We start from the raw sequence: 20,826 nt of genomic DNA, 5'->3' as shown, positions 1-20,826 counted from the left end.
ATGAAAGGAACGCAAGTTGTTATAGAACATTTTGAAGAAACCGTTAACAGAAAATATTCGCAAAGTTAAAGCATTAAGGAAATAAAATTACGGACTGATTCAGATGTAACTGAAGGAGAAATAAACCACAATGAATTAAAAAAATAATTATGAATATTCTTACACATAAAGGAATAATTTAAATGAATACTTTTATAAGTGACGAAAAAATGTAAAATGCTAAATGTCCTCTGAAATAACGAAAAAGCTAAAAGGGACAATAATCAAAGTAATAAGTAAACGATGAAAATCTGGAAATCTTCATTTCCGTTTTTCAGATGCCACATAAATCTTTCAGACTCTACCACAAAGAATTTAATGCAAAATGCCAAGGTCAACACTTCCTTTTAGAAAACATTTTCCAGTTGCTAAAAACACATTAAAGATTTTAATTACATAATTAAATTTATAAATGATTTTATTTATTAAGTTAACACAAAATTGAAAAAGCAGTTGCGTCGATATCCAAGAACATGCAAACATATCGTGTTTCTTCAAATGTTTTTCGTTGTATTAATAGCTTAACAAATCATTAAAACAATTTTAGAGACAACTCTACTAATTTCACGTTAATATTATGTATCTTTATTTAACATCGTTATAATCTCATTCATTTATTCTACAACGCCATTATATGTATCAGTGAACCAAATAATATATCACATCATCTACAGCTTGGAATAGATTCTCAAATACAATGAAGTTTAGTTTTCTTATTACACGCTGATTTCCATTGTATATGTCAAAGAAATTGCAGCATTCCTCAAAAAAAGCCATTCGTCATAGGGGAATGAGTGAATGCACTACACCAGGAATAGTGAATCAAAAAAGCGTAGAATTAATTTCAGCACATGCAAAAACATTAGAAAATTCAGGTGTTATTAACGTGCAGTTTCATTTGTCTACTTCGGTATATGGAATTTTCCTACTCGTTTCAATGTACATACGACAACTGATTTTCGTTCCTTCTTTACAGCTTATGCATATGCTTAAATGTAGCTGCTAATTTTATTCCATTTGCGTAAAGTATCACGAAGTTACTCAATTTTGTAGCAAATTTCATTTCATGCCAGCTAGTCTGAATCCAGCACACTTTCACTGGTAAATTTTTTTGATATGACAGTTGCATTAAAATACAAAGTCTCACAAATTTCAAAATTTGTACCATTGTGCAACTGTGAGCAGCTACTGATATTACCTATACATTTAGATAAAGTGATATATTTTTTAGTTGACAATTTGCATAATTGATCACAAAACAAATTTATTTGATTTCCAATACGAATTAAATTTATAAATTAGAATTGAACGATCACAGTTATGATCATTTCATTATTAAAAAACAATTTTATAAAAATACTTTCATCGATAACTGGAATATCATTGTAGTGATTTAAGTTGAGCTTTAATCGACAATGAACACTTTAGGTGGCATGTCACAAATTGTGCCTGGGCTTCTTGGACTCTAGCATTATCAACTTGTTCCGTCTCCTTTTTAAGATTTAGATATTCTTCACTGTACTGACTGCATACGGTATTGCAGAGTTCCTGAATTTGGATTTGAGCTTTTCCCTAAACAACAATGATTTTCCTTATCGTTTGGTCATTCAATAAATAATTTAATTGCAATAACCATCGATATTTCATGATAAGAAAGTCATACCTCATTATATTTCAGCGGAGCTCGTTTAATTTGCTCTTTTGTGGATTTAAACAACTTAAGGCTGGATGTACTAAAAGAATTAATGTAGCAAGATTACTATTATTTTTCCAGTAAATTCCATTAATGGTTTTTAATGAAATGAAAATGTTCTGTGTAAAAATTTTCAGTTTAATAATATGGTACAGCTCACTAAATTGCAGCGCTAAAAATATTTAGCCTAGCGAAATATTTCTGTATAATTAAATAATGAAGTAATTTTTTGATTTATGTGTCGATGTGTTTCATTTATCTCATTTTGTGATGTTATGTGTTATTGCTGAAAAAATTATGAAATGTTAGCTACTGATTAGTAATGAAAAAAGGGCATCCTTACGCACAAAGAGTAATTGCAAGTATGCACAGAAAGAGCTTCATTTTCAGTCTGAATTTTGTTACTGCTCCCATCATATGGTCCTATTTATATTCATTACTTTGTTTACTGCAGTCATTTTGCAAACAATGCGTGCTTAATGATGAAATAAATGTAACAATGAAATTTCATTTAAAAAACTTTCACTTTTATTAAATAATCATTACTTACTTAAATTTATGTACGCATGAACGTCGAACCACATGATTGCTACGTCAATCATTACCTATTGCAATATTTACACTCAATTTATTAAATATGAAAATAGACATAAACATTTATTTAGCTGAAAAAGCTTCAGAAGTCAATAATTAATCATTTTGAATTTGCATCATTTCAATTTGCTTAAAATACTTGCCTTTTAAAAACAAACAAGATGAGTGTTAATATTTTCTTTCAAATTCAGGTTGGCTGTGAAATAAAAAACTGTAATAAATAGCAACACAAAAGTGAAGCTTCTTCAGTATGTATTGTTTATCGAGCTTTCGCACGGGCTTGTTTGCACAATTCTGTTTTATTGAACAAGCTGCATTTAAAATACTATTAGAATTCGTTTTTTGAAAACTCACAAACAATAATTTTACAATTTTCAAAACAACTGTTGAGCATAAAGTTGACATCTTCCTCCAAATCAACTCATGCTGTACTGAAGAAAATCTGTTTTTCAGATGAACAGGAATGCGCTATTAATTTGCATTTTTAGTATCGCCATATAATCTCACAGTACTGTATTTTAAATTATTTCATCTGTTTTCCTACCATTTTTACGAGCAGTATCATATGTTTAATTTTTATTGTGCTGTTGAAAAGAATTTTGATGATGTTCATCTGTTCGATGTCATTAGTATTGCTATATTTTATTTTCTGAGAAAGTAATTTTATCATTTACTATATTATTTATAGCGTTTATCTGAATTTTTTTGATTCTACTTAAAATAATATTCATAGTTAAATTCTAGATAAAATTTATGTTTTCTGCAAGCGTGTTGAGTCAGTATAAAGTAATATTTTTCCTCTGAATAAAATTCGACAATATTTTATTTCACATTCAACAGCAATTATTAAAATCCCTGCCTAAAAGAATAAAATAAAAAAGTTGAATAAATGAAATAAACAATGATGCTTAATTACTTATAGCTAAATTTGACTAAAGAATGCTATTTGGATTTCATTTTTTGTTTATTTATGCCACAAGCCCTGTTGAAAGCAAGAAACTGCTATGCAATTTTGACTGCTCACTATGTTTGAAAGCGGTTTGAGCTAAAAAAATTTCAAAAACTGCAGGAAGTATTTTGTAGCTGATACAATATTTTAGTATAAAGTCAGGCTATTTTGTAAACGCTATGAATCTGGCATAAATATTTTTTCGTGCCTGAGCTAGTAATTGAATACTCCTTACTAGGTCTTAATCTGAGTACATGCATGCCGTTTTCCTTCATATTCAACTTTGCTATGTTAATAACTTGCGTATGTTTTATGTAACTGTGAGTTGCTTGTGCTCAATTATTCTGAGAGGCAGATTTGTAATGCATGTCTCAGTTGATCCCAACGTTTATAATAGCAGCTGCAGATTTGAAGTTTCATAATATACCGCAAGTACACTAACAGTACATTTCCCTCATTTATATTTCATTTAATTCATTTTAATGTAAGTAATAAATAATGTAATCTAAGGCAAGTTTTGAAAAAGTAATACCGATGAAATTTTGCACCTTGAAAATTGTTTTTCAAAACGCAATTTTATTTCTCTACTTCGGTATATGGAATTTTCCTGCTCGGTGCAATGTAAATACAACTGATTTTCGTTCCTTTTTTATAGCTTAAAAATATGTTTAAATTTAGTTGCTACTTTTATTTGATTTATGTAAAGAATCACTAAGTTACTCAATTTTGCAGCAAACTTCATTTCATGCCAGCTAGTCTGAATCCAGCACACTTACACTGGTAAATATTTTGATATGACAGTTACATTGAAATACAAAGTTTCATAAATTTTAAAATTTGCACCATTGTACAAATGTCAGCAGCTACTGATATTACCTATACATGTAAAAAATATGATTTATTTTTAATTTTATTTTTATTAAAGAATGCATAAACCAAATTTCTGAGTAACTCACTTATAATATATCAGTTTTATAGCTTCTGTAGTGTTTTAAATTTGACAATACCCTAAACTTTCAGATTTGTACCGGTTCTGATAGCACACTTTTCATAATATACCAAAGTATTTTGTGAATTGTGAAAAATGTGCATCAGAAGATTTTCAAAATGTAGTATAGATCAAAAACAAAGTAAATAATATAAATAAAACAGTTATGCTACACTTCACAAATAGTAGTAAAACCCAATTAGAATGTAAAGTATTAATTATAAAAGCAGGTTTTGAATTGTTATAATGCACTCTTGCTCTTTTGCATAACGAACAAATCTTTCGCCTTTTACTAAAGATTTCCGTGCAAAAGAGTAGCAAAGAGATCGTATAGCAAAATTTTTGTAGCCTAACCGGCAATATTCTTACATTGAAAAAGCACAATCTCTGAAGTTTCTTGAATTTGAATGCTTCATACTAGCACCAAAATTGTATGTAAATATATAGATTAAAATTTGAAGTTTCTTGAACAATGTTAATTTTCAAAATTCAAGTTCAAGTTAAGTGAACAATCGACTCAAATAAGGAAATCAACGTTCTCTGGGAAATTTATTGATTTCAAACCTAAGCAGGAATTCAATCTATTTCAGATTTCAATATAGTAGCTGAGCGTGTAAAAAAGCGCAATATTTCATTGTTGCCGCAGTTTAGTCAAATACAAAACACTTTTAATAATGGAGTCTCCGCAATTAATGCCTGTTACAACGGCTGTTATTTATTCCATTTCCATTTTTTAAGTATTATAATCATTTTATTTCAATCTAAGGATATGTTTTCAGTTGAGAATTTCCATAATTGATCAGAAAGCAAATTTATTTTATTTCCAATACGAATTAAATTTATAAATTAGAATTGAACGATCACTGTTATGATCATTTCATTATTAAAAAACAATTTTATAAAAATACTTTCATTGATAACTAGAATATCATTGCAGTGATTTAAGTTCAGCTTTAATCGACGTTGAACACCTTAGGTGGCATGTCACAAATTCTGCCTGGGCTTTTTGGACTCCAGCCTTATCAGCTGGTTCCCGATCCTTTGAAAGCTTTAGGTATTCTTCACTGTACTGACTACATACGGTATTGCAGAGTTCCTCTACTTGGCTTTCAACTTTATGCTAAACAACAATAATTTTCTTTATCGTTTGGTTATTCAATAAGTAATTTAATTGCAATAGTCATTGATATTTCATGATAAGAAATTTATACCTGATCATATTTCAGCGGAGCTCGTGTAATTTGCTCTTTTTTGGATTTCAACAACTTCAAGCCGGATGTGCTAAAAGAATTAATGCAGCAAAATTACTATTATTTTTCCAGTAAATTCCATTAATGGCTTTTAATGAAATGTAAATGTTCTGTGTAAAAATTTTCAGTTTAATAATATGGTACAGCTCACTAAATTGCAGCGCTAAAAATATTTAGCTTAGCGAAATATTTCTGTATAATTAAATGATGAAGTAATTTTTTGATTTATGTGTCGATCTGTTTCATTTATCTTATTTTGCGATGTTATGTGTTATTGCTGAAAAAATTATGAAATGTTAGCTACTGATTAGTAATGAAAAAAGGGCATCCTTACGCACAAAGAGTAATTGCAAGTATGCACAGAAAGAACTTCATTTTCAGTCTGAATTTTGTTATTGCTCCCATCATGGGATCTAATTTATATCCATTACTTTGTTTACAGGAAGTATGTTGTCAGCATTGCGTAGTACTAGGGAAATAAATGTGACGATGAAATTTTACTTAAAAAAACATTCACATTTATTAAATAATCATTGTTTATTTAAAGTGTTATTAACGTAGACTTCAAACTTCACGATTTTAGCGTTAATCTGTGTTTAATGTTACTTCTGCAAGGTATCTAGTAAATATAAAAATATGCAGGAACATTTATTTAATTGAAAAAGATTGAAAAATCAACAATTGCTCATTTTTGATTTGCATCACTTTAATTTGCTTAAAATATTTACTTATTAAAAAATGAGATTATTGCTAATATTTTTTCTCATCTTTTGGTTGGTTTGAAATAAAAACCTGAATAAATTTTAGTACGAAAACGTTTTTGACGCTGTTTTTTCATCTTTTGTCGTAAGCTTATGCGCCGGCTAATTTTTGTTGCTCTGCTTTATTAAATAATGTGTGTTTGAAGAACTGTTTCCTTATATTTGAAAACTTACTTGACAGTCATTAAACACTTTGTATACAGTGCTGTTAGCTTTTTAGTTTTCATCTTTTTATAAATCAACTCTTGTTTTTCTGAAGAATGCGCTCTTGTGGATGAATACGAATGCGATATTAACCTTTTGCATGTCAAGGGGGGGGGGCATTTTGTACCCCACTGCTGTTTTTGGCAGATATTTCTGCTGCACTGCTTTGTTTTAGGCCAGACTTTTCTAAATGACTAAACGCTAAATTTTATACAATTCTACACGATATGAATTTTTTGCAAGCGCATAGAATTTGTAGATAAGGAATTATAGCGGTTTTGCTGTTCAGGTCCATTTTGTTTCCCGCCTAGTCTTTTGTAATGTAGACTTTTCACCACTATTTAGAAATTAATCGCATCAAATCTGATTTTTCATGTTATAACCACTGCACACGTTCAGTGCTGTAATACTTTAGTTTCGCTCATTTCTTATTTTCACCTGCGTTTTGTTGGGACACATTGTTGATTGAGAAGATTTCCTGTTATGGTAGAAGATAAAAGCAATATGCTTAACCATCCTTATATTTCTTCTTTATCAATTTTTTCTGTAGTGAAATTTTTTTGTGGTGTATGCGTGTATTAGTAGTTTTGTCGTATTCAGTGTTGTTTAAGTTGCTCGTACTGTGTGTGTGTGTGTGTGTACGTTTGTATTGGGTCAATAAATGCAGAAAACGCTATACTATTGTACGTCAATTCATCACTTCAATCAATTTATCTGAATTTACAACACTTTTATACTGTTTGCATCATCATCGGTTCGCGAATATGGAGGTTATCTGCTTGGAAGACACAGAGGTGGAGGAATATGTCGATGAGCTTGAAGGTTTCGCTGAATCTTTCTCAGATGAAGACCATGTGGAGGAAGAGGGCGTATATAGTGATGAAATGAATATCAACATTGCTGAAATTGATGTTGAAGAAAGTGCAGGTCCTTATGCCTAACAATTCTATGGTCTGAGCACCCGCCGCGCCCGTCCAGACGACCGGCAGAAAGCATTTTACGTGATACAGTAGGGCCAATTGGGAAAAGCAGAGTCGCACCGACAACTGAGGATGCGTTTTATGCCCAGTTGTCACCTGATATCAGAGAATTGATCGTTTTGCACACAAACAAAGGGAAAAGAATTTTTTCTAAATACAATGAAATGCATCCAGACAATAAGAGAATATTCATACCCACTATCGTAGCTGAAATTGACGCATTTTTGGGCTTCTATTAGTCAATAGCACTTTCCATGACAACAATGAAAGTCCAGACTTATTATGGGTTGCAATGAAGCTACCAGAAGGAATATATATACGGCTGTTATATCGAAATATCAGTTCAAGCTGCTTTCTTCTCACATTCGATTCAATGGTACATTTTCATTTTTTACACATTTTCAAAATTTATTTTAAAAAAATGAATTATCATTGATATACATCGCACCATTTTCAGTTTTGAATAAATACGGTCAGTTTATACTGTGCTGTCATCAATGAATTGAATTATTGAAGCTCAGCGATATTGCTTTATGGCAATGCTGCATTTGAAATTATACGAATTAAACAAGTTCAATTTTGGAATTATCCATTTTAGCAGTCGCACATTCTGATACGATAAAAGTGCCACTGTTTTCTTCGGCATTTTGCTTCCTAAAAAACAAGCCATGCTTCATCTACAGATGAAAAAATTGTAATAAAAAAGTAACTGTTGACATACCGTTATCAAATTATTCTTTTAAAAATATGATACTTTTTACATTTACTATTAAACTATTAATAAAATACAGAATGTAGATGAAAATTTCAAAATAATAGAATTGAATTTCAAATTATCAATCTTAAACATGCTATATATTATAAATGCCAATTAATCATATGTTGGATAAAAATAATCACCGTGAAATAATGCTGGAACATTCACCCAGAGTTGTCATTTCTATTCCACTTTCATCTGATGGCATTGGTTCTTCAAAATGGGAAAGGAAATTAACGCATAAATCAAAAAAAGTAAAAGATTTTTTTACCATTAGAGATATTGCGAGGCAATGAATATCTGCTGGAACGTCTCCAATTTTCATTTAATCGATTAAATACATCTTTCCTACGCATCTTTTGAGTAAATGATGATCTCAACATATGAGTGTTGTCTTCTGCTTCATTTTGTAAAAATTCGCTTTCCATCTCTTCAGCAATTGGCTTTTCTTCTATCGTTGCTTTCGTCGTTTCTGGAATTGAGATTGAAATTGATCAGTTTTAAGTCATAGTTATTTTTAAAATGAAAAAGTAAAAATTTTAATCACCAGATTTAGATAGAAACGTTGGAGACAGTCTTGTTAACCTTAATGAAGAAGACGCAGCCCGAAATTCGCCTGAGCCACGGTGATACTTGCTGGAGGACTGCATGCTGCTAGTATCGCTGTGCATATCAGCCATGATTGTTGGAGTACGTGAACGTGTTTCAGCTAAAGTGTAAATTTCTTTCAGATAAATCATTCGATACTGTTGCTATTCATATATATTGGAAAAATGTTGCAGTGCTGATTTAATGAATGGATTTTTAAGTGAAAAATAAAGAAAGCATCAAAACTGAGCTTTCTTTCTCTTTTAAAAATACAATGCCATATAGGAAGCCGTACTAATTGGCCTAGAGCTGAGATCTTCTTTGAGAATTTTAAGTTCATTGGAGAATTCAAGCAGAATGGTATTTTTGCAGCTTGAAAACAACTGCAGTGGTTGTAACAAACGTTCTTTTAAAATTTCCTGCCACTGTGCATCTGTTTCAGATAAATTTTTCAACGTCAGCAGCTGAAAAAATTGAATATTGCCAATAGGAAAATAAGATAATTTAAGAGAATCAATCATCTTAATCTACTTTATGATCAATGAACGGTCGAAACAGGAGGTGCAAAGGCAAACAGCTTGTCACGGCAAATTCAATAAATGACCAGCATGCACTACCCCCTAAAAAATGACATAATGCATCGTTAAAAGGTCCCAAAATATGCATAAAAACAAAAATCCACATGTACCCATTCTTTTGGCACCCAGTTCCTTCACCACTTTGGCAATGCGACACCATTCATTTGCTAAATGATGCTCAAATACAACACACATCACTTTTAAAGCTGAAAATAAAAAAAACATAAAAAATCATTATATTTAAATCTACGCAAACAATGCATAGGCACAATGTCTTACTTAGAAAAACAGCCTGGTACACTGAATCTCGAATACCTTTTGTGGAAGAAGGAAAAGTTGCAGGTCTATCGTTTGCCGCAGAACTGCTGTCAACTGAAACAACTTTTCACAAAATGATAAAAATGAAAGGTTTACCCAAAAACGGTGATAGATTCCTCTATTGGCTAGAAAATAATATTTCTGCACTAGAAGTTTAATACAAACACATCTTTTGTACAAATTAGCAACAATCTAATGAGATGATAAAATCAAAATGTTTTATAACGCAACAGACAATGTGAAAGTGATAAAAACAAACTGAGCAGTACTCACTTCTTATTGAAGTGCCAGTATGCATAGTGGGAACAAGAGAACACTTAACGGTTGAAGGTGATATTGCTGTCAGTAGATGATTTAAACAAAATATTATGTCGTTTTGTCTAAGTTGAAAGCCATCTAAAATTCATTTTTTTATTAAGAAATACTTTCACGAAAAGACAAAAATAATCTGTACTTCTCGTAGAAATTTCTAAAAACAATGGAACGAGAATATTACAGGCTACTGCTTCAATTCGTTCACTGCTAAGTGAGCCAAGGGTTTCTGGACTGCAGATGTACTCCAAAGAAAACGACTGTTCCTGTTCCATAAACAAAATACCGCATAAATCACAAATTCTGTGTGCGTGATTCATTGAATCCGAAATGTAGACGTTTTAAAACTGCTTACCCCAAGTGCTTGCATAAGAAAAATTGTCAATTTGATAATTGCGGAGCAAAAGTTACGGGGAGGAAAAAATGAAACCAAAACCGTCGCGCAACCGCCATGCACGACTGAAAATGAACTGTCTTCGCTTCCAGCAATCACAGATGTGTCACCAACCAAAACTTTAAGGCATAGCTGAACTGTCGCCTAGAATACTGCAAATTTCGAGATAACTGTTATTTGCAAATGATCTTTTTTCACTTTGAGAAAGTAAAAATTTGCCACATATGGAAATATGGTCAATGTTTTATACAAGCCTTCCAGCCAGCTGCTAATTGCATCCCAGTTGATTCTGCGCTAAAACAATCTTACTATGTATCATATTAAGTACTTTTAGAAAACTATATATTACCCGCATTGAGCTCTTTTTGACAATTTTCCCAATTGTTTTGTCTAACCGACGTAGTATATTGTTCAGTGCAGGTCGATTTTGTTCAGCTGACCAATCTGTTACCGGAAGAATATCCATAAAGTATCTGAAATTATGACTGATAAACAATTGCACTTATGAAATATTGAAAGAAATTTCCTGAAATATATATAGATTGAAAAAATTCTTTAAAATTTACTGTCATATGCACAATTCATACCTTTGCAAACCTTCACAATTCATCGTATACGCATCATAGGGAGCCAATTTGAGTAATGTGTAAGCAACTTCTGCAAGTTTCTAAATTGAAAAATAAATTTATAGAATGATTAAATAGAAGTACTACTGTACGTAACGCGCATTTACTAAGTGAGCTTTGTGATCCAAAATATCAGGTACTTTTGTCGATTCTCCAAGCAGCTTACTGAGATACTTAATGCGTGGCGAGCAAATGCGCAAAAATGTAGCCGACAAACAAAGCAAGGCATCTCTTGGTTTCCGAAACATCTCACGTTGTACTTCTGAATCAGCTGTAGTCTCCCACTGATTCATTTTCTTTGGATCAGTTCTAAACATTCAAAATAATATGTCTTAAATAAAATAATAAACAAAAAAATTTTCACACCGTATGATAATAGATTCTTCTCGAATGTCACCCAGCTGGGGGGAATCACCACCAGTAAAAGATTTTTTACGACCACTAGAACTGACAATGTCGAATGATCTTTGAGGGCCGCTGTAGCTTCTGCAACAATACAGCAAATTACTCAACAATTCAGTGAATTATTTCATGCATTTCATGCCTCGCCAAAACATCACAACATTCGATTAAAGTTTTCATTTCCACATTCAACGTATTGAGCATTTGCAATTCATTTCTATATGCATGCGAATCATTTCCTTTTTGCTTCGATTTCAATGCAATGTCTTTCAAAAAATAAGGCAATATAGCTTGAACCACAATCTTAAACAGAGTGTAAATTATTACACGAAATACAGTAATATCAAAATATAAAAAAAGCTGCAATTGCTTGCCAGCATTTGATATGAACGTCTTGTATCAGGAGCATAAGCGGAAATCGTTATACAACTAGCAAGTGCATCTGTAAGTATGGAAAAGCTGTTCGGATCATCTTTGTAGCATAAATCAAGCGCTTTAAGTGGCTTCTCAGCTTGAACAAGTGCCATTATGTCTAAGGTGTCTTTCAAACGGTCCATGTTTTCCATTGAAGCAAGCAAATTGTAAAAATGGCTTGTTTTCACCTACAGAAACATTGCAAACGTGAACTGTGCAATATGTTCGATTTTTATATAATTTTAACAGAAGAATGTGCTTTAAATTTGCGGATTCGCTGTTTCATAAAATTCCTCAGATGTTTTCACGAAAAATTCCAAGATTGTTACTTTCCACAACGATTGAAGTGCTGTCAATAATAAAGTTACTATGCTTACTTGCATCAAGCTAAAGTCTTGTTCATTTTCATCAAAATCTAAAATGTTTGCTACGGCACCAAACATCTGTAATATGAATGGTTTTCGATGCATAATGTAAAATTGCTTGCAAGTAAATCGAATAGCATCACAGAGTAGGTCGTTGGTTTGATAATGGGAAAAACAACGCAATATCGTTGGCATAATCATGAAAAAACTAAACAAATAAAAGAGTTAAAAAAATAAAGTAACAACTGAAAACACGCTTACCCATTTGTAGAAAAATGAACCTTAAAGTGATGCGCGATTTCAATATAAGTGGCCATACAGTGACGTAAAATCGAAGCATCCTCACAGTGTAAAATCAGAATGCCATTCACAACATTAATGAACAAGTGCAGATCACCGTACGTATATTCCAATGCACGGAGCATAAAATGCATAAGTTGTTCCCATGAAAATTTTGTTAAAACATCTATTCCGTAAAGGTCACTGCTCCACATGACATCAGAAGGGTGCTCTGATGGTTCCAAAGCTATGCGAGGAAATGACGGAAGTTTTGTCAATTCTTCGTGTAAAAAGTACACTCGCTGAGGTAGCTGAAATTTTCAAATGAAAATCTCTTAGAAAGAACTCACTGATAAAAAAAATACCGTGTTTTCTGGACAATGCTTCAAAAGACTTAAAGTGAACAAAACTTTCCCCAATTCTGAAGATTTTCGTGCATAAGCCTAAATTATAAGTTAAGTGAAGTAGCATGGGCAACAATAATTGGAAAATTTCAACATGGCATACTGCTTTCCAGTGACGCTTCTTCGCTTCCTCTATCTCCAGTTGAACCAATTTCAGTTCCGGATAATATGAACGTCGAAAAGGATAATAGTCGCGGACGAACGCATTTTGGCTGCGCAACAAGCCTTAATACAAAAATACAATTTTAGTATCAACAATTTTTGAAAACAAATTGCTCAAAACATTTTTGAATTATACAACAATGCTTAGGAAAGAAATTTACAATCATATTGTTCAAAATGAAAGATACGTTTGACAATTCTTTTCTTTAATTTCTATTCGAGAACTGCTCACGTAATGCATCTACATGCAATAATATTTAAATTAGCAATCTGCCGGCATTCGGTACTTTCAGCTATACTGACTTTTCAAAACTGGTAAAACTTCTGATATGAAAAAATAATAACAAAATAATTAATTCACCCATTTTTGAATAAACCTCTTCGATTCAAAAAGAATTCCACATTGTTAGTTTTTCTTTATAGCAATTCAAGCGTCACCATTTAGGAAGTTAAATAATTTGAATAAATTTATCAGAGCATTTATGGAAATTTTAATGGTCTAAAACACCAGGAATATGTTTACACATACCAGTTTTCAAATCTATCAGAAAAAATTCACGCTGCCTGTCAAGTGGAATGTTGAAAAACTCCAAACTCTCTGACATTAAATGCTGAAACTGAGTGACCTAAATTAAAATTGAAACCTTTGATTAGTAAGAATTAAAATTACGAAATATGATACAACTTCAAATATCAATACTTCGTGAATTTGAAACTGTGAAGGAATACTGTCCACTTCGGGTCCGTGTACGATTATTTTTTTAGCACTCGGAACGTTAGCAGTTATAAGTAATGTTCCCTTGAAAAACATCATTGCACACCATATATGTAAAACAAAAATCCATGCAAAAAACATACATCACATTGTTCTTTGCGTAACGTTTGTTTTAAATCTTTAAAGAAAATGCCCTTCATACTTGGTACAATCTAAAATATAAATATAATTATTCACGACGGGGCAAAAATTTGCAGCACAAAGCCTTACAAGCCACAACAAACTGATTCCTCTTGCAATGGAAACTTGACTATCTTTTGAAGGTGATCTTACATAATACATCACAAATCCAATCTGCGAAGAAAAAATTATATAACAACAAAACAATAAACAAACTGATGAAAAACATACCATATAATTGAGAAGCACATAAGCAGCTTGTGATGGTAAAGTATCGTAGTGGAGAATCAGTTTGCGCAACATGGAAATCATGAATTCCTGAAATTTCACTTCAACATAATCAACAGATACGGTTGTTCATTTTTTTTTTCATACTTGTTTTTTATCGTTTGTCAGTTTTTCAAAAATGTAACGGAAAAAAAGAGTGCTATCTTCTACCATGCAGGTCCAGACAATACGATTAACCACTTCTGATACTGAAAAATGAAATCATGATCTACCGTTATATTGCTTCAAAGCTTTCATCAACCTGAAGTTCCATCACTGTCAATTCCATCATCGTCTAGCAGTTGAATCAAATCAACCGCAGCTGAACAAAGAGTAGAAGGGAACAGTAGCTGAGCTAAAGGAACTTGCTTAGTCGTATGCCCTTCTCCGTCCTCTTCCTCGTTCGCATTCGGGCCGCTTAATTGAAACAATGCGGGCTCATATGCGGCTTGTTGAATTACTGCAGTCGCGTAAAGTGTAAATTTCGCTCTTTCCCCACTTTTTGCTTCTTCTGCATGCTGCATAGCCCGTTTCACTAATTCTTGCTTTTGCTTTCTTCTCGTTTTAGTCATTGTCATTATGGACTGACTCTAAATTTTAATCATCTCATCAGTACTGCATTTATGGAGAATGTTTGAAAAAGTTTTCAAACGTTACAATGCCATCAATTATATTTAAATCTAAGCAAAGAAATTGTTCTTGTCAATGTTGAATTGAACATGCATGTTACCATAGTGTCTTCTTTCAGCTTCAACTCTTGTAAATTTGTTTTCACATGAGGCATCCAAGATGGGTCCACAATAGGTTCCTGAGGTTGTCCCACTGGAGGTGATGGCATAGAAAAATCTATGTTCGGTGGAGGAGTCTAAACAGTATAATTTCATGATGCTCCTGTTGTGATTTTGGATTACAATTTCCAAATCAAAAGAATTACATATTTTGCGCATGCCAACTATTTGATTGATTGACTGATTAAATTACAGATTTATGTGGAGAAAAAAAAATTACATTTGATACTGTTACAATATCATTATGCACATTCGTATATCATTTTTCACCAAATTGCATCATTTTATTTCACGCGTTTTGCAACATTTACTTATTATATTTTACATTCAACATTTTACAACCTTGAATAACGCTTGTGCTTTGTCTTCCATCATCAACCAGGCATGGTAGCGATTTTTCCAAAGAACATAAAAACGCAACACCGCCGCTAAACGTTGAGCTGGATCCGAATGGTGCAGGCTGCTATCCAGTATGTTTGCTGACAATGCAGGCAACTTTACGGAACACGCAATAAATGACGTGGCTAAAAATATTATAAGATCACGATATGACGAATGCATAAAATATGACACGACATCTGATAACGCTTGCTTGCTGATTTCATTCAATAATTCTCTATCCTTTTACACACTTCATAATTAATTGATTACCTGCACTAGTAGAAACGTGACTATCTTGCTGCAACATCATTGCCCAGGCCAAGTGGATCATATTGGTAAAATCGTCATCACTTGCAAAGTACAAGCATTTCATAAATGTTGATAACGGGGCGTGACAAGGGTTTTTTACCTGAATAAAAAAAATTTATATGGCTGAAAAATTTAAATACCAGTAATATTTTCAATGCAGTAAAAAAGTTTCTACTTGAAATTTTATATATTGCAGTGTTTGTTGATCTGATTCTCCATCAGTTGGATGAACAAGTTCTTGATGATAGTTTTCAGCGGATTTAACTTTTGCCTAAAACAGAAAACCATAATAGATTCAACAAATTGTGGAATATATCAGAATACTTCATTGGTGTTGAGCTTTTCAACAGAAAGCGGTTTAATCGAAGAGCTTGTTTCAGTTCGATCTAGTACACTTTTAGAAATGCTTCCATCAAGTGATTGTGTATTTGATGTCTGAAAATACATATTCAAGTAGACATTTGCTTTGAAGGGATATTTCACGAAGTACTTTGGGCTTCATTCCGGCCAATTTTTCTTTGTAACGCTCTCTGAAATTCAAAGCAATTGCCTTCCGACGATCAAACTGACCATCCCACGGAAATGTTTCACCATAAGCCTTTAAAATTTATTTTCATAAATTTAATATTTTATTTCTATTTTTGCATTCATTATAAAATTAAAATTTTTATTTTTTTTTGCTTATTCAGTGTAATGAAAGAGAAATAAATTTGCATTTGATCGAAGTGCAATTAGAAAAATTATTCTAATGAAGGGCACATTATGCTACTTTTTATCTTAGATAAAATACGAAAGCAGCTTTCTGAATCTTCTTTCTGAACGAAGGGAATTTCCTTCAACTTTGAGAATCAAATTTCGTAAATTTCAATTATGCATATTAATAATGAATGATAATGAAAAAATCTGCTCACTTTTCTCAACGCCATTGCTAAGCGATAACTTTGCCTGTAACATCTCTCGAAGCAAAGAGGATGGCACACCTTCTGATGGTTGCAAGAGAAGTTGAACTGACATACAAGTTTGACAACAGCCTAAATATTCTTCATTTACTGACGATAAATACAAAAAAATCATATGAAAAAAATTAAAATAATTACTTGAATCCATGGAAAGCCTTTGATTAAAAAATCGTCACCTTCGTGCACTGAAGTATCAGCAAGACTGCTTTCGTGATGCAAGCTTTCGGCTGACATCAACCGTGAGCCAGTCAATTCTCCTGAGCCAGTTTTAGCATCACCAAAGTCATCAGAAGCGGTCGACGAAAGGCGACTTTTTCTACGCCGCTCTGAAAAAAATTAACAAAAAAATGGTAATAATTTGAAATGCAAAATTGAATTCAATCAACTGCATAAAGCATGCCAAATTTCCACCTACATACTTTCTAGAATCTAGATTAAATATTTCCAAAGCTTATTTCTCTTCACCATACTCATTCCCCTTTTTAAATGAATTTACTCGCAATACTTCATCCAGAATAAAAATCTGATAAAAAATGTGACAACAAACAACAACAGTTGTTATTTATTTATAGAAATGAACATTTTTACTAATTTAGTGACCAGAAAAATTGCAAACAGCTTTACCTAATTCTTCAGCTTTTATATCTTTTTTATGAGAATGAATAGAACGACGGCTAATTGAACCAGTCAAAAATGAACTATGCTTAGAATTCTTTCCAACCGCTGTGGTAGATCTTCTGGTTGTCACTGAAAATATGCACCATAAAAGTTTATAATCTTAACCAAGTTGCTTTTCAAATTCATGAAAATTAAAAAATTAGGCCATTTATTGAAATTATCTTTTTAATTAAATCAAATGTTAAAATTTCATAAAGCAAATAAACAGACAATAAACAAATGCTGAAGAAATAAATAAAGCAATAAATTACATTTTCCATATATTTGCACACATAAAATTAATTAATTGCAAATGCTCATTACTTACTTCGTCTGCTTTCTGCGCTAGTTGGATGGTCATCTGAAGCATGCTGACTTTCATTAGATGAATGATCCCCATCCAAAGTGCAAAAACTTATGCGTCTTTCAGAGTGGGGAACTGAAGAAAAGAATAAAACATTAAATTAAATCAATTTTCAACGCACCATGTATCTCGAATCACTTACATAACATCTGATTGGGCAGGTCAGCTATGCTTTGTAAGCTTTCGCTTTGCCTAGAAGGTGAAAATGTAGCGCTCAGAACTGACCACCGTCTCTGGCTTTGGAATTTTTCAAATTTTGAATGTTTCCGCATATGTGCTCTAGAGCATATTATAGCTTGGTATGATTCTCTCAGAAATGCAGATATTTCAAGCAAAAGCATGCAGGCTATCATTTTTAATGCCATTGGACATTCTTCTCCAGATGCATTGACAATACCTGGAACATAAATAAATATATATATATAATTAATAAGCAGTAAAAACGGGCTTAACAAAATCTAAAATTTGTATAAACACACAATAACAATGTACACGTACTTTCATCAAAAAAATCTTCCAAATCATCGCTCACTCGAAGCTGCGTTTTAAGAAGTTCATCTGAAGGTATGGAAAAATTGCTATAAGTTGACTTTTCTTGATTTAGAATTGAATTCAGCTTAGAACCAAGTGCCTGCAAAGCCAATATTTACAATATGCATCAAGCATCTTCACAGCTATTTGCTTATTTACAAGAGCCCAATGATAAAACATTTTCCCAGCATTCTTTTGTAAAAGATTTGTTCCTCTCAAAACGGACGGCGTGCCTCGACCCAAAGGTGCACCGGAAGTGAATGATTTTGACGGTTGGCCCATGCGTATCCACTCTGGCCAATATCCTCGATTGCAACGATGGACAAAATATGCGCATTCGACCAACACTGCAGCTCTTGATATCACTGGAGCTTTCTATAAAAAAAAATAAAACTTTTTTCTGTACATGATGATGATGGTTTCAAATTTGAAAATTCCGTACGAGATCAAGCATTGAGGCAACAAGGGGCGGATCAGGCGCTGTTCCTGGACGACAAGTTTCCAATATAAAATTGAAACGTCGAATACCATCTTGAAGAGCACCGAGAGAGACCATGTCTTTTGGTGGAATGTTTAAACTATCCATAACAGCCTTCAATTTCATATCTAAATGTATGATGGTTTCTAAATTGTGAACTATCGCAATTTTTATCAAATGCAAAATTACCCAGATCGTCTGATTCTTCAAGTTCTTCTAAAGTAGGTCTCAGGCGATCACGAGGTTGACTTTTCAAATTTGTAAAAGAACTCTAGAAAATTAGTAGCCTTTAAATTTATCGCATAATTCCATCTAAAATTAAATTTACAATAAACAAGAACTTCTTCTTGTGCTTTTTGTCAGGAGCAGTTTCGCTTGGCAAATCATCAATAGATCGATCAATATCTGAGCTTGAGTTTTCCATATCATCAAAAACGGATGGTATCTGACTTTCTGACCGAACGGATTTCAAAATATTCAAAGCTATAAATTAGAAAAAAAAAGAAAGAATGAACAAATCATAAAACTACTGCCCAATGCTTACACAACGGTAATTTTCGCCCTTTTTTTCTGCCTGAAGTAATACTGAGCAAAGGGGAACTTGGAGAAACTGCCAAATAGGAATCATTTGTCAAAGTGAACCGTGGTGAGCCTGAATTGCTTTCTTTTTCTGAATCTTCGGTTTGCTTGAAAATTTAAATAATATTTCAATTTAACTTGGAGTACTAGGAACTGTACAAATTTTCATTTTTACCCGCTTGCTTCGACGGAAAATCCTCTGTCTCATCGACGCCCATTCTCTACTGTGATATGGTGCAGGACTTGCCATGCGACTGCTGTCGCTGTCGCTGTCAACAGGGCTGAAACACTTTGCTGTTCTAAGTGAAAAAAAACCAAATTAAATATTCAATTAATGTTTAATTGTTTTTTTAACATTTACTGAGCATTTGATTCGGTCAATTTCGTACGCTGTACAGTATCAGTCAGTGCGCTTAATTCGACCATTCGAAACGGATGTCCATGACAAAGTTGTAAATAATTCATCAACAAACGAATGTCATAATGAAGAGACTAAAAAGTAGAACAGAAAGAACAACAGAGATCAAAGTTTCAAAAATTCCAAATAATATAATTTTCATATTAGTGAGAAGCTTTTTTTGAATGCATTATTACCATGTTTTCAGGCTGTTTGATTTCCTTCAATTGATTAACCATTTTTGTTACAAGAGGCTTCAATGTAATGGAAACAACAATCCCTTCAATTCCTCGTTCGTCGGACAAAAATTTATTCTTGTATGTTGGATTCGGAGATGTATCCGGCTTTGTACGAACAATTCTACTCACAGAACGACCTGTAGCTGCAAAATAAAAACTTCTTCTTATGAAATATGCTAAATAAGGAAATTTCATGCACTAATTACTCGGTGCACTGGGATCTGTGCAAAAGCCTAAGAGAACATGCAAAAAGTCGACCACTTTTGCCAATTCGTTGTTTTCAAAAAAATCCAACAATCCTTTGGAAAACAATGTGGAATTCATTTTCTGCAAACTGCTTAAACACGCTTTCGACTGATTGCGCAAGAAGTTCGCTTGCAAAGTTCGAAGACTGTCATTGCATCCGTTTGAACAGCCAAGATACAAAAGTATTCTAAATGTACATATTTATTTATACAAAATATATGCATTATAAAACCTACTTGATAACTGCTTCCAGAACATTCAAGTAGACACTTCCTTCCATTTCTTCGTCAATACTATTTTCAGTACTTGTGTTGCTTGGTTTTTGATTACTGCATGATTTGGAATCAATAGAATTCAAACCTATTTCTAAATCTTGTTCGTTTTTAGTATTTTCTTTATCATTAAAGTCATCAGATCGGTGCGAGATTTGTTCAAATAAGTTCATATCAATCACAAGTTGTAGCATTTTCGTCAGAGTTTCACAAATGCGAAAAGTCATCGGCCGATTAGTAACTTCAAACGCAGCTCGAACGATCATATTTAAATTTAAATCTCCATTTTTTAATATAAACGGTGTAGACCCAACTGCCTGAAACAGAAAACGCAATACTCTCTCTCTCTCTCTCTCTCTCTGTGTCCCTCTGTGCAGACAAAGATATTTAAACAATTTTCTTTAAAC

General features: G+C 32.6%; 5 protein-coding genes and 1 non-coding gene across 6 annotated transcripts; 1 reads left to right on the top strand and 5 right to left on the bottom strand.

The window, feature by feature from the left end:
- Window positions 1–1,112: 1,112 nt before the first annotated feature.
- On the bottom strand, window positions 1,113–2,116 carry Tsp_00232 (secretin receptor). The gene is made up of 4 exons (XM_003376012.1): window positions 2,076–2,116; window positions 1,703–1,772; window positions 1,463–1,611; window positions 1,113–1,227 (listed from the first exon to the last, which is right to left on the bottom strand). The coding sequence occupies exons 1-4, from the start codon at window positions 2,114–2,116 to the stop codon at window positions 1,113–1,115; spliced, it is 375 nt and encodes a 124-aa protein (XP_003376060.1).
- Window positions 2,117–4,513: 2,397 nt separating this feature from the next.
- Tsp_00233 lies at window positions 4,514–4,622 on the top strand. Its single transcript has one exon. It is a non-coding gene; the product is annotated as a U5 spliceosomal RNA (small nuclear RNA).
- A 569-nt stretch (window positions 4,623–5,191) lies between these two features.
- Tsp_00234 (conserved hypothetical protein) lies at window positions 5,192–6,501 on the bottom strand. Its single transcript, XM_003376011.1, has 3 exons — window positions 6,449–6,501; window positions 5,475–5,544; window positions 5,192–5,383 (listed from the first exon to the last, which is right to left on the bottom strand). The coding sequence occupies exons 1-3, from the start codon at window positions 6,499–6,501 to the stop codon at window positions 5,192–5,194; spliced, it is 315 nt and encodes a 104-aa protein (XP_003376059.1).
- Window positions 6,502–8,021: 1,520 nt separating this feature from the next.
- On the bottom strand, window positions 8,022–10,286 carry Tsp_00235 (secretin receptor). The gene is made up of 10 exons (XM_003376010.1): window positions 10,154–10,286; window positions 9,973–10,095; window positions 9,661–9,753; window positions 9,492–9,587; window positions 9,335–9,423; window positions 9,099–9,267; window positions 8,763–8,924; window positions 8,487–8,687; window positions 8,359–8,428; window positions 8,022–8,112 (listed from the first exon to the last, which is right to left on the bottom strand). The coding sequence occupies exons 1-10, from the start codon at window positions 10,284–10,286 to the stop codon at window positions 8,022–8,024; spliced, it is 1,227 nt and encodes a 408-aa protein (XP_003376058.1).
- A 41-nt stretch (window positions 10,287–10,327) lies between these two features.
- Tsp_00236 (secretin receptor) lies at window positions 10,328–11,990 on the bottom strand. Its single transcript, XM_003376009.1, has 8 exons — window positions 11,825–11,990; window positions 11,627–11,699; window positions 11,398–11,517; window positions 11,139–11,340; window positions 10,993–11,072; window positions 10,755–10,878; window positions 10,604–10,699; window positions 10,328–10,549 (listed from the first exon to the last, which is right to left on the bottom strand). Exons 1-8 carry the CDS (start codon window positions 11,988–11,990, stop codon window positions 10,328–10,330), a joined length of 1,083 nt encoding a protein of 360 aa, XP_003376057.1.
- A 361-nt stretch (window positions 11,991–12,351) lies between these two features.
- On the bottom strand, window positions 12,352–20,685 carry Tsp_00237 (secretin receptor). Its single transcript, XM_003376008.1, is given in 33 exon segments — window positions 12,352–12,420; window positions 12,494–12,802; window positions 12,857–12,934; window positions 12,990–13,120; window positions 13,587–13,683; window positions 13,728–13,856; window positions 13,916–13,984; window positions 14,010–14,126; window positions 14,184–14,270; window positions 14,328–14,428; window positions 14,482–14,809; window positions 14,950–15,084; window positions 15,350–15,531; window positions 15,659–15,797; window positions 15,873–15,968; window positions 16,022–16,132; window positions 16,143–16,295; window positions 16,609–16,728; window positions 16,795–16,982; window positions 17,281–17,403; window positions 17,642–17,752; window positions 17,820–18,074; window positions 18,176–18,308; window positions 18,368–18,583; window positions 18,651–18,832; window positions 18,876–18,957; window positions 19,015–19,169; window positions 19,273–19,372; window positions 19,441–19,564; window positions 19,627–19,757; window positions 19,860–20,044; window positions 20,108–20,334; window positions 20,384–20,685. 33 exon segments carry the CDS (start codon window positions 20,683–20,685, stop codon window positions 12,352–12,354), a joined length of 4,965 nt encoding a protein of 1,654 aa, XP_003376056.1.
- Between the last annotated feature and the right edge of the window lie 141 nt (window positions 20,686–20,826).

The sequence above is a fragment of the Trichinella spiralis genome, assembly GCF_000181795.1.
Source record: "Trichinella spiralis strain ISS 195 chromosome Unknown Scfld4, whole genome shotgun sequence".
Classification (NCBI taxonomy): Eukaryota; Metazoa; Nematoda; class Enoplea; order Trichinellida; family Trichinellidae; genus Trichinella; species Trichinella spiralis.
The sequence above is the reverse complement of the archived record's forward strand: the minus strand, read 5'-3'. Positions and strand labels throughout refer to the sequence as shown.